Source organism: Aquarana catesbeiana, linkage group LG07, assembly GCF_042186555.1.
Source record: "Aquarana catesbeiana isolate 2022-GZ linkage group LG07, ASM4218655v1, whole genome shotgun sequence".
NCBI lineage: Eukaryota > Metazoa > Chordata > Amphibia > Anura > Ranidae > Aquarana > Aquarana catesbeiana.
In genome coordinates, this window is record NC_133330.1 from 62,017,230 (window position 1) to 62,030,885 (window position 13,656).

At 43.0% G+C, this 13,656-nt stretch overlaps 1 protein-coding gene across 5 annotated transcripts in view; it reads right to left on the reverse strand.

Annotated features, from left to right (window-relative positions):
• Positions 1–13,656, reverse strand: part of FLNB (filamin B) — a 329,582-nt gene that overhangs the window by 53,377 nt on the left and 262,549 nt on the right. For 3 of the 5 annotated variants that reach the window (XM_073592228.1, XM_073592227.1, XM_073592226.1), the window contains 3 exons: positions 12,651–12,898; positions 11,115–11,198; positions 8,990–9,092 (listed from right to left, as the gene is read on the reverse strand). In XM_073592228.1, the coding sequence (XP_073448329.1) occupies positions 8,990–9,092; positions 11,115–11,198; positions 12,651–12,898 (435 nt within the window). The remainder of the gene's footprint in view (positions 1–8,989; positions 9,093–11,114; positions 11,199–12,650; positions 12,899–13,656) is intronic. The other 2 variants (XM_073592229.1, XM_073592230.1) reach the window with 1 other exon arrangement.

Here is a 13,656-nt window from a genome sequence, read left to right on the forward strand (position 1 = left end):
GGATATCTCCTAAACCGTGCATCCCTGTATTTGCATGTGCCGATGTTATCGGCACATGCGCACTTAAACAAACTGAAGCAACGGCAGTTGTACTGTGCCGTGATGTCATCGCAGCTCTGGTCAATCACAGCGCCGAAGCCGCGATACCTGGAAGTAACTCCCTGGGGAGATGTCGGCCGCCGGAGCTGTGAATGAGGACTGCTGCGGGGGCTTCGATCTCAGGTAAGTAATTCATAATGAGCTAGTATGCTACGCATATTAGCTCATTATGCCTTTGTTTTGCAGGGTTTTTTTTTTCTTTAAAGGGTTTACAACCACTTTAAAAGGGTGCCTTGAATAAAAAAAAGTTGAGAAACACCATTCTAAAGTACTTAAAAAAAAAAAAAAAATCTGCCCCATTGCAAGCCCTTGAGGCCCATCTCATTTCCAAAGCAGGTAGTGATCACTCTACGCCAACTACTGGGCCCTTATTACTAATAGGAATTGACCTTAAACTTTACACCAAAATGATCACCATGCAGATTTAACCTCTTTTACCTCAATCAATCCATATAAAGTTGGTTTCATTCAAGGCTAAGAAGCAAGGGACAACATCCCTAAGACTTTCCTCTTAATGAATCATGCTCAAGTGATAAAACTCCCTATGTGTCTTTTACCAGTAAACTCAAAAGAGGCTTTTGATAGTGTGAGCTGGTTGTTTCTCAAACCTACACTTCTTCAAATTGGGTTTGGACCTTGATTACTTAAAAATATTGCGGCCCTACATTTCTTCTCCAACAGCTAAGATACACATGAATGGGCCGATTTGATCCCACTAATGATTATAAAATCAAACATTTTTAAAATGAAACTTTAATGAAGATCTACTAGTGTATGGCCAACTTAGCACACTGTGGGGTTGATTTCACAAAGGCAAATCCACTTTGCACTACAAGTACACTTGGACGCGCACTTGGAAGTGCAGTTGCTGTAGATCTGAGGGGTAGATCTGAAATGACGGAAAGCTTTGCTGATTTTATCATCCAATCATGTGCAAGCAAAAATGCTGTTTATTTTCCTTGCATGTCCCCCTCAGATCTACAGCGACTGCACTTCCAAGTGCATTTGTAGTGCAAAGTGGATTTGCCTTTAGTAAATAAACCCCACAGTGTACAAACAAATCAAATTAAGTATTTGCATGATATTTAATATTTATTTTAATCTGAGTAGAAGACAGTTATAAGGGAATTCACAATTACAGAGATAGCATACACAGACGGCTTATGGAGTCCATGCAGTCAGAGGAGGTTCAAAGATCTGTAGAGCACCTAAACCTGGATCTTCATCCCACAATGACACCAGCAGACCGTGTTAGCCATTGACAAAAGTAGAAATTTGGGTTTAGGGTGATGCCATTTATTGGGTAAAGAGAAACTGCAGTCTGCTCACATAATTTGTAATAAATGCCATTGCCATTCTGAAGCTTCCCTCCAACCACTTTGCATATTATTTAATATATACTGTGATTCTATACTTGCCAAATATGCTGCAGAAATCTCCCGCCACTGAGTCTGGCTGCAACCATTTTACTGTGGGCAGGTGAAGCTGCTGTCTGTTCACTTCCTGGATTTGCAGAGGCACACTTCCAGCTCTGCAGCTCTCATTGGCCCTCTTATGACTAATCCCCCCTTCCTTCATGGCAAACTCTCACCAGAGTTAGAGAGAGAGCTATGCATGATGTCATGAGCCGAGCTTAGGCTAATGACCAGACAAGAAACAGGAAGTGGGCTGCCAGTAAATAAGGCATTTACTGGCAGAAAAAAATGTTTTACTATCTAAAGTTAAAACAACAAGGGCAGAAGATTTAATAGATGGAAAGATGAAAAAATGGCTGAAGGCCTTTAACTACATTGTAGTGCAAGCGTTCAAGGCATACTGGCCACTTCTTGTCTCACAAAGATTTATTGTCCAACAGAGACACTGATCTCGATCTACATGCTGTATGTATCCTAAACTTGATCACCCAACACCACTTATAAATCAAGCTGATAACATCTACAGCTCTTTGCTGTTTCATATATAAAATATGAATAAATACATTTCTTAATTTTTTTTTTATTGTGTACTTGCACCAGCAAAGCATGCAAAATCCCAATGGTATGAAACAACGCAAGTGGATACAACAAATGCATTAGCATGGTCAATAAGACAGATACAACCATGGTCTATCTTGTAACAATTCCCTCTCATTGGGCTGACCTGGTACCTCATCAAGTAAAAATCCTGTATGGTTATCACTCCTTGACCCTTCAGAGACCCAAAAGTGTTATGACCTGCCAATCAATGCCTTGCTGCCATACATATCTTCTTGCAAAAGAAAAGAACAGAACCCAGAAGAATAAACACACCAATATAGTAGCCCCTTAGTATAGCACCAATAGGAGCTAGCATACTGCATGAACTGACAAATATTAAGGGTTTAGAACAATAGGTAGGTATGAGGGACAAGTAAAGCGATATTTCTTAGGGCCAATTCATAATGTCTGAAGAGGCCAGTTTGCACTAGACTCTATATAGTTAGCCAATAAACTGTATCACCCTAATCCCAAACTTCCATATAACTAACATATAGTTGGCATTAGGTCAGCATCATTAAAGTTCCATGCTGGTGAGGAAAGTGAACAAGGCTCTGGTTTTTCTTTTGGTACTAGTTCATTACAAAGTACCAAAGAACCTGAGACCTCCATAAAGTCCTGGTGGAAACGGACCCCAGTGCCAATCTGGTCTTTTAAGTTGCTCCATACAGCCTTCATTCCAATATGAATCATCTTCATTACATCAAATAGGCATATTATATCTCACTGCCATTACCCAAAACATTGTTCCTCTACACCAGAAGGTATCAGGTGTCCCCACCAACATTTGTGTGTTAAAATAGGATTTTTTCATCATACTTACCTGTAAAATGCTTTTCTTTGAATACATCATGGGACACAAAGTTAGGGTAATACCTACTGGGTTATATGCCATCTCTAGGTGAATGGACACTGGTATACAAAATCTTAGACAGGAAGTCCACCCCTATATAACCCCTCCCATACAGGAAGTAGTTCAGTTTTGTAGCAAGCACTGAATCTTCAAAAGAGGGGAAGGATTAGGTATGGTTCCCTACATGAAAGGGCCGCCATATCCGACACCCTTCTAGCCGAGGTGATGGCCATTAGGAAGACTAGCTTGCGTGACAGCAAGACTAATAGAATTTCCTTGATAGGCTCAAATGGTTATTTCTGTAACACAGAAAGCACCAAAATTTAAGTCCCAAGGACACATAGGTGACCTAATGGGGGAAACAAAACAAGATGCCCCCTGCATAAAGGTTCAGACCAGCGAACAGGAGGCTAAAGGCCTTTGGAAGAATACTGACAGGGCCGAAATCTTTCCTCTGATTGTACTCAAACCCAATCTGATTTCCACTACCGACTGTAGAAAAAAGAATTCTCCCAATCACGTATTTCCGAGGATTCCATTTTCTGGCTTCACACCAAGCAATACAAGTCTTCCAGACCTTATGATAGATCTTCCCTAGTGACCATTTTCCTAGCATTCACTAGGGTAAACACCACCGGTCCAGAGATGCCACGATCCTTCAGCACCCTGGCTTCAATAGCCATGCCGTCAAACTTATGCCGCGTACACACGGTCGGACTTTTCAGCTACAAAAGTCCGACAGCCCGTCTGACAGACTTTCGACGGACTTTTGGCGGACTTTCAACAGACTTTCTAACGACCGGACTTGCCTACACACGATCACACAAAAGTCCGACGGATTTGTACGTGATGTCGCACACCGGACTAAAATAAGGAAGTTGATAGCCAGTAGCCAATAGCTGCCCTAGCGTCGGTTTTTGTCCGTCGGACTAGCATACAGACGAGCGGATTTCTGGGTCCGGCGGAGTTACAACGTAAAGATTTGAAGCATGTTCTAAATCTAAAGTCCGTCAGATTTGTGTCTGGAAAAGTCCGCTGAAAGTCCGGGGAAGCCCACACACGATCGGATTGTCTGCCGGACTTGGTCCGTCAGCGTCCGGACTTTTGTAGCCGAAAAGTCTGACCGTGTGTACGCGGCATTAGGGACTTAAACTGGGGTGGAATATAGGACCTTGAGACCACAGATCGGGGTTGTGCGGAAGCGTCCATGGCCCGTCTATTGCCCATCTCTCAATCTCCGGGAACCAGGGCCTTCTGGACCAGGATGGTGCCACCAGAAAGACTGGAACCCCTCTCTCCAAATCCTACACAACAAATGTGGAAGGAGAAGGATCGGGGGGGAAAGCATAAACCAGGGAGTACTGGCTCCATGGAACTACCAGAGCATCTGTTCCGATTGCCAGGGGATACCTTGTTCGGCACACAAACTGATGTAGTTTATTGTTGAACCTGGATGCCAATAGATCGACATTTGGCCATCCAACGCTGGATGATTTCCTGGAACACCCTTGAGTTCCTGTAGGGACCATTCCCCCGGGCAAATATGCTGGCGGCTGAGATAATCTGCCTTCCAGTTCTCTACCCCCTGGGATATGAACTGCCGATAGAACTGGCACATGTCCCTCTGCCCAGGCTAGTATGTGGTACACCTCTTTCTGAGCTGAATGACTCCTGGTACCGCCCTGGTGGTTTATATAGGCCACTGCAGTGGCATTGTCGGACTGAACCCTGATAGGGCAGTCCTGAAGCTCCACTGTCCAGAACCGTAGGGCCAGACATACTCTCCGCAAATCCAGGATGTTGATGGGAAAGCTCTATTCTGTGGTTGACCATCTCCCCTGAGCTGTGAGCCCCTCTAGGGTCACTCCTCAGCCCATGAGACAGGCGTCTGTGGTCAGTACTCTCCAAGACACTAGGATGAAGGATCGTCCCCTTTGCAGGTTCTGATCCTGCAACCACCAGCTTAGGCTTAAGCACACCCGAGGATATAAGAACATGGGTTAATTCAGGGCTTGCCCTCTCCTGTTCCAAGCCGGCAAGATGCCTTGTTGTATAGGCCTGGAATGGAACTGGGCATAGGGCAATGCCTCGAAAGAGGACACCATCTTTCCTAGAAGACTCATACAGAGCCGAATGGAGGGTTGTCTGGTGCCCCTTATTTGACGCACCTGATCCTTCAGGGCACAGATCCTTATGGGTGGCAAAAGTACCCTTGCCTGGCCGTATCTAGGATCAGATCTAATACTTCAGACTTTGAGCTGGTCTCAAGGCTGACTTTTCGGTATTAATGACCCAGCCCAAGCTTTCTAAATATCGCACTGTGCCGGCTATGCTCTGTTCTAGAGCCTGTACTGCGTGATCTCTGAGCAGGAGGTCATCCAGGTACCCGAGCACCAAGATTCCATGGGCCCTTAAAAGACCCAGTACCCCGTACCCCGTACCCCTTTCGGATACAGGAACCTGTATAATCACTTCCTAATGCACTAAATGATCTAGTGCCTGAAACAATACGTTTCTCTTTGGAAGATCCGAGGGAACGCTAGATCTTAGAAACCTCTGAGAGGGAACCCCCCGCAAATCCAGCTTGTAACCGCGGGATACTGTTGAGGTGACCAACGTGTCCTGAACCACTGTTCTCCAAATGTCCGCAAAGTGCAGCAGCCTTCCCCCCACCCGATAGAGTGGGGGCATCCCTTCAAAAGGAGGGCTTGGTACCAGGTTTAGAAGAGTTTTGGACCCAGTGTTTCTTCTGGCCCTGCAGCTCCTGTTGGCGGCAGAACTGCCTTGGCGCAGAGACACCTGAGGAAGCGGTCCCTGAGGTTTTAAAATGAGGGACACCTGGTCCTTCTCTTCACAGGAAGTAGAGAGCTCTTACCTCCAGGAATTTTTTGGATATATTTGTTCAAATCATCACCAAACGTTCCCCATGAAACTTGTTACAAGGAAACTTGGCTGACCAGTTAAGCCACAAAAGTCTGCACATGTGTACAGACAAGAGAACAAAATGAGAAACCCGCTGTATTGAATCCTTTAAAAGACATCAACAGCAAAACACAGCACTCGAGGTATATCTATACCTCTCAGGCTGTCTGACCTGATCCTTTAAGGATTGGTAGACTCCAACTGCTGCGACAGCTGGCTGAATAGCTGAACTGGCAAAAGAAAAAATAAGCCTTTAATAGTGACTCGAGTTTTTTGTCAACAGGGTCCTTCAAGCCCTGCGCGTTATCCACCAGACAAGTTAAGTTCTTGTTTAAGGAAGAGACTGCCGTGTCAAACTTTTCCACCATGGGATATAAAAGGGAAAACCTCTTATGCCGCGTACACACGAGTGGACTTGCCAACGGGCTAAACTCCATCGGCATTTCCGATGGAAAGATTTAGAACATGTTCTATATCTGAGTCCGACGGAAATGCTGACAGAAAAAGTCCGATGGGGCATACACACAGTCGGAATGTCCCACCAAAAGCTCCCATCTGACTTTCTGACGGGAAGTCTGGCCATTTGTACGCGGCATTAGGGGGAACAAAAATCTTGTCAGGATGTTTCCAATCAGCATACACTGCCTGTTTCAACAGTGGGTGCAAGGGGAAAGCCTGTGCGGCCTGAGGTCTCGGGGACCCCAAAGAGGACCAGGGGGGCTCAGAAACCTCTGTAGGAGGTAACGTAAAGGCAGAACGAACCATCTTGGTAGGAGTCTGGATCAGCCTCTGGGACTGAGAGACTGATACCAACTGGACATCTTCTGGCCCAGATTGCTCAAAAGCACACTCATCTGCCAGGCCCTCCACAGAATCCTTGGCATTTAGCTCTTCCCCATCAACCCATTCCTGCTCCAAGATAGGGGGCTTAGGGGAGGGGGATCTGTCACACTTCTTACCACCCTGCGAGATGGAGGCAATCATGCCAGCAATCCTGTCCTCTAACCTGGCTAGGGCTGAGGACAGATCATCCCTGGTTATAAAAGGCTGAAGCAGTAGCGTTGACTGTAGTCACAATACCAGACAGGTGCAGCAGCTCAGATTGCCCGGAAGCCTCTAGTCTTTCAGGGGATACAACATAGTAGCCATGGCGAACCAAGATGCGAAATGGCGCACCCTTGTGCGCAGACCATCCATTAGGGAAAAAACAGCCAAGACAATAATAATAAGAACAAAAAGGTACTCTTTGCAAACACCCACAGCTAGCCCAAAACTCCCATTGGTCACCGAACACAGGTGTCCAGCCTGTAGCTAGCTTGACTGATTGTTACAATCACTGGGGCACCCCACAATAAGTAAATAAGGCGGTTTCCCTTATCCGTCCAGGTGCAGGGCAGCCTTAGAAACGAAGAGCCCAATCTTCACCCATCACGGTGGGTTCCGTCACTTGGGGACCTTCAAGAACTGGGTACCCTTTTAGTTTTAGGTTTCACTCCCTTCGACCTGTACAGCACCCTGCAGGAATGCCTTAGCTCTGTGGTGTCCAGGATTCCACTACGCAGGGTCCAGTGCCTGGTACAGGCAAAACTTTTCAGGATCCTTGAGTCTTCTTTTCGAGCCTCGGGTACCATTTATTTAAGCATATAAGCTTTTTTTCAAATGGATCCAATTGGTCAATCCCTTGATTCATTTAAAAACCGTTTTAGGACCAAAGACCTGGAGCTCTAGAGAGCTCAAACAAACGTGCCCAACCACCTTGCAAGCACTGGTAAAAAACTGAAGTACATCCTGCATGGGAGGGTTTATATAGGGGCGGACTTCCTGTCTAAGACTTTGTCTACCAGTGTCCATTCACCTAGAGATGGCATATAAACCAGTAGGTAATGAATATTAGCCCAAGTCTGTGTCCCGTGATGTATGATAAAGAAAGTTCCTCTTATTGAATTTTTCACTATGTAAAATAAACATTTAACAGGAAAACTGGGAAACTATCATAATGGCCACAACGCAAGTACAGGACAGACAACAGTTTGCATCAGTAGTCCCTGAGGGATGTAAGGAACTCAATTATTTAAAGGAGTGATTTAACCCTTGCAAAAATCAATGTCAGTTTTAGGCATATAACCTTATAATTCTTTTAAAATGTGCAATATCTGTGAAATAACATGTGTTTTCCTCAATACTTTTTGCTCTAGGACCTTTAAAATTCCAAACATCTTCAGATTTTTTTTATTTTTCTTGGGAATGTGGTACCAGGTGCACGTGCATCAATCCTACACTGGTACACATTGCTAGAAGGTAAGTGTATACATCTACTCACGAATGCCTTCTAAATATCTAAAGTAAGCTAAACGTTGCATTTAGGACCGCTTTAAAGTATATCTAAAGTCAAAACTTTTCCCTATTTTGGATAAGGGAGAGAATGGTTATTTTCAAAACAGGAAGTGAGAAGGGATCTGTCGAAAGTGACAGGAGCACCCTTCAGAAGATTCCCTCTATTCTGATTCTGGTGACAACTAAAAAGGTTGATTGTCCCTCACTTTTAGTCCCAGTAAAGTAACAGCAATAAAAACCAGACAGAGGTTCTAACCCCAAAACACTGTCCAGCACAAAACAAAAGGCTGGCGGCTTATGATACATTTTAAAGAACAGCGCAGGCCACAACTAAATCTAAGCAAAATACTAAGGAAATCTCAGAAAAATGTCAGATGTAATTAAGTCACAAAGTCCATGTGTGAACCTTATTCTACGTTTTATACAATCATAACTCACTGCAGCTAGTTAATAGGAAGCTCCCAGATGTGTCTCTGGGAGGGTGTGCAAGTTCATGTCGTATCATACGGTTCCACGCTACTCCTCAACAAGAATGTGGTGGGCAAGACTGAGAATACACAACCTGTACATTCACAATCTTCAGCATCCTCTGTCAATAGATTACCAACACCAGGATACTTTTAAGCAGCAGGTTGATCTGATGGATTACAGCTATGGTGTGAGGAAAAACAGAAGCTCTGGACTGGCATTCCTTGTATGGATTTGAAGGCCTAATATTCCATGTTGACTGAACAGAACATTTAACTTGCTACTTTCTTACTCGCACCTGTTATGTCTCCTGTCCTTATAGCAAAGGGGATAACTAAATCAAAGGGCCTGAATCCCATCCCATTCATAGAACCAACAGGAGCATATGCAGTTTCCGACACCTGGAACGAAAAATATGATATCAGTGAAGGGAAAATGGAAAAATATGATATCAGAGAAAGGACAACTGGTGGTTTAAGTAGACTGTGATACATACAGATGTGTGCTTACACTTCTGCTATGGAATTCTGATCTAACTATTCATTAAATGCGTAAACTGAGGGCTGTTCCATTATATAGTGTGTGGGGCAGAGAATTCAGATGGACACTTGTCACAAATGAGAGATATCAGATCAATCAAGAATTTTGACGTGTCTATTAAAGACAACCTATGAGTTCGAAATTTGTATAAGTGACCGGTGCTTCATCTTAATGATATTAATGAGGGTCATTGCTCTGCCTTATTGTAGCTTTCAGTGACCCTAAAAGATTCTAGAGGGGAACAAGATTCTCATTAACTTGAAGTACAACACTTTAACTTTAGAAGATGCTTTGGACAACACAAGTTGATGAGAACATGATTCCCTACCGGCTATGCACAAACTATTTTGGGTCTCTAGTATATTACCTGTACCCCCAGCTTTCTAAACAGGCAGAATTGTAGGAGTAATCACAATCTACTTCAAAACAACAGCATAAACTTCAAAAGGAAAAAGAATGGCAACAAAGTAATGTACTAAAGATAGCAGATATCAGAAGCTCCGGTTGAAGCAGTGAAATCTGAAAGAGAAAATGATTTAGCATTTTACAGGAGAAACAAAAGATGACCAGCAGTCACATGGTGTCATTGTCATTGTGAGAAGTAATCATGGTTATTCAGGAACAAAAATAAAAGGTGAAATGGATGTGAAGTGGTGCAAGGAGGAATACAGCTTTTTCAATCAATGAAGGCTTCATTCAAACATTATACTAATGTCCCGTACACACGAGCGGAATTTCCATCGGAAAAATCTTGGATGGTTTTTCCAACGGAATTCCGCTCAAGCTTGGCTTGCATACACACGGTCACACAAAAGTTCTCTGAACTTTCGACCGCCAAGAACGCGGTGACGTACAACACAACGACGAGCCGAGAAAATGAAGTTCAATGCTTCCGAGCATGCGTCGAATTGTTTCCGAGCATGCATGTTTTTTTGCGCGTCGGAATTGCATACAGACGAACGGAATTTCCAATAAGAACTCTTTCCGACGGAAAAATAGAGAACCTGCTCTCAATCTTTTGCTGGCAGAAATTCCGCCAGCAAAAGTCAGATGGAGCGTACACGCGGTTGGAATTTCCGACCAAAAGCGCACACCGTACTTTTGCTGGCGGAATTTCCGCTCGTGTGTATGGGGTATTAGAGTGGATCTACTAAAAAGGGACCTATAGAGATAGAGAGTTTGACCTTGTGCCAGGCCATTGCCATGGTGTAGAATGGCTCTGACTGCTCAACTATTTTTTTTACCAAACTACCATTTTTAAAGACTTTGGTGAATTTGATGTATATTATACAGCAATGTATCACTGTATTTCCACTGGATTTGACACAAAAATATATATAGAACTAGGAACGGTGACAATGGTAGTTTAGCTCCAAGCCAAGCTTATACGCTCACAACCATTCCAGGGGGCAAGAACAGACACAAGAAATTCCCTAAACATTTCTGCTAAGCAAATTACAACCCTCCTATTTTATTTATTAGCTTTTTGTGCCATGTGGACTGAAAAAGCCAACTTAAAGCAGAGCAGAAACCCTGACAGATGCAAAATGAACATTCACATCAAGAGATGACTGGCATCTGTTTCAAAAGGCAACTTAACCAAAAGCATAAAGGAACCTGCAGACTATTTAAGAAACCCTTTAAAAGATAATCTAAGAAAAAAATGTTGATTTGGTCATGATTAGCAAAGAAACGCTGATTTGGTTGTCATTTTCAGTCACTAGAAACAAAAACATCATAAATCAAATATATATATAAAAAAATAATGATCAACCAGGGAAGGGGTGTTGCAAGCAATCCTAATAAGCAGCAATATCACTTCTGCAATGGAAGAAACATGGAAGGAAGGTGGATTGGTCATATGGAAATGGAAAAATAAATACCACAGGGTCATAGCCTGGAGGCAAGGCACTAAGAGACTGTTGCTGAGACTGCTGCTGACACATTACTGGGACTTCATCTGTAGCCTGGTACAGTGGAACAAAATGGTTAAAGAGGGAAAAAAAGGCATTATATTATCGGTCACAGAGAACATGTATGGGCAGCACACAGCCAAAGGAATTCATATTTGAAGCAGACATGCCCAATGGGAGTTAAAATTAAGGTATCTTTGGTATAGTATAGTATCAAACTTCAGCCGTTCTCAGGGACCTGCCAAACCTTATACAGCTAGAACAGATTAAATAAGCTTGGCATCTTATGAAAGCATCCTTGGTGGGTTTAGGCAGGCTCAGTGCAAGGCATAGCTTGTCTAGGTTTTAGGAATTCTGAACATTATAACACCTACGTAACTTGCCCATCACGTATCGAGTGCGCAAGCTCTGGATCAAAACCTCACTGTGTGACAAGTTGCCAGTCTAAGGTGTTGACCTTGACAGCTTCCATCACAGGTCCTGAGCTTTGGCTGAGATAGGTGAAAGGGGGGAGTGATATATTAAAAAATCCTGCCTAAAATCAAACCATAGAATGCTGCCATTAGCCATAAAACCCTCCTCTGTATGTTCACTTTTCTGTTTCTGGACTTCAGTGGGTAGCCCCCACCAACTGCCAACTGCCATTTCAATGACTCCATAATAATGGACACTCCACCAAACAAGGAAACAGCAGTATGTGGACCTTAGTCCCAAAGTTAGATATGCCAGCCTTCAAGAAACACAAACTAGTTTATTGGATACACAGAAGGGTTTTCCAACTGGTAAAAGTAAAAAAAAAAAAAAAAAAAAGACATCTGGTGGGGTGGTCCTGATTTTCACAAGTATAAAATGGCATCCTGAAGGCAAAAATTAGATGATATCTAATAGTTTATTCCCCCATACTGCACTGGGAGACAAAGAATGTGGGCCCTAAGCTCAACAAACATGGTTCTTTCATCAGAGGCTTTAAGAAATAAGGGAGTTTACTCTGCTGGGTGTGCTGTCATTTTGTTCTGGTATGACACAATGTGAAATATTACTATGTACCTTATCACATTTCCATCATGTCATGTTACATAGGGCAATAAAAGCTTTGCAGACACGCATGAAATAAATGGAGGTACCTCTTCATGATCTCTTACAAGCTGTACTATGCACTCAGTTCAGGAGAAACAATGGTTAGTAAACATGAGTTATACCAGAGGAGGTGGACAAAGTCAAGAACACAGATGGCCAATGCACCTTAAACATACAGTTGGATTCTTTCTGTGGGACTGTGCCATTGTTGCCAATGGAAACACATTTCCTAGCTCATTGGCGGTACGTACTGACTCCAGGATTATGTAGACTGGTTCATGAATTAAACATCACATTACACCACATTGTTGCAAACCATACACCTTTTGAAAAAACACTTTGAAATACAACAGCCATTTTCAACAAAGCTTTGAAAAGTCAAAAGGTATTGAAACAGTATAATACAGGAACAGAGCATAACAGGCTTACCATGACAGTGAAGGGACTATTGGGAATGTCCACTCCACCAAAGCGGACATGGATGACATAGGGGCCAGTCTTGGCAGTAGTGTAGAAAATGTCATAAGTGCCATCTTCATTCTCAATGACATCTGCTTCAGACTCCAGTCCATCAGGATCCAAAATGCTACAAGTGACTTTTCCTTTCCCAGCAGTTGTGGCATCAACCACAAAGCCGACCTCTTCGCCAGTCTTCACAGCAGGCTGGATTCCAGGCCCTGGGACAGAAAAAAAGGTCAGGAACACATAACACTTTCCCAAGATCTCCTTGCTTCTGTTGTAAGATTAGGACAAAACAGCCCTACAATTGCTAAATGAAAGATTGTGCTTTTTTAAAATTAAATGTAATTTTCACCACCTATCAAGTCTAAATAGGTTGGTAGATATTTTGTTCGTTATAAATAAGTCATAAGAATCATCGATGATGGCTGCAGACTTTAATTTTTAAACCATGAGCATAAATGTCCCCCTAATTATATGTTTGTAAGACAGTAAATAGATTAGCAAATATAGTCGACAAGCGCAAACCGTATAACCTAACTATAAGCAGCTGTAGTACTGAGGGTAAATTTATCAAATCCCAAAATCATAAGTAAAGAAAAAGGCAGTACTGCGCATAAACAAATCTTAAATAAAACAATCAATAATCGTCCATATAAAAAATAAATCCAAATAAAATCCAGCAATTTCTCCAGTGATAATCGTGACATGCAATAGCTTGTAGGGTGACTGTAGTGAAATGGACCTCCACCTTCGATAGCACAAGCCGCTCACCTCTACAGATGGACCCCTGAGTATATCAGTCAGGTCAAATCAACAGTTCCCTCATAGGGATAAAGGCAGGGGATGATGTATGCAAATCTCGATCAGACTTCAGCAACAGATACTCTTGCAGTCATGACATGTAAAAATATATAAAGGAGATCTAGTGCTCTCTGTAAATCACTAAAAATCTTTTTATTCCAAATGGATAAAA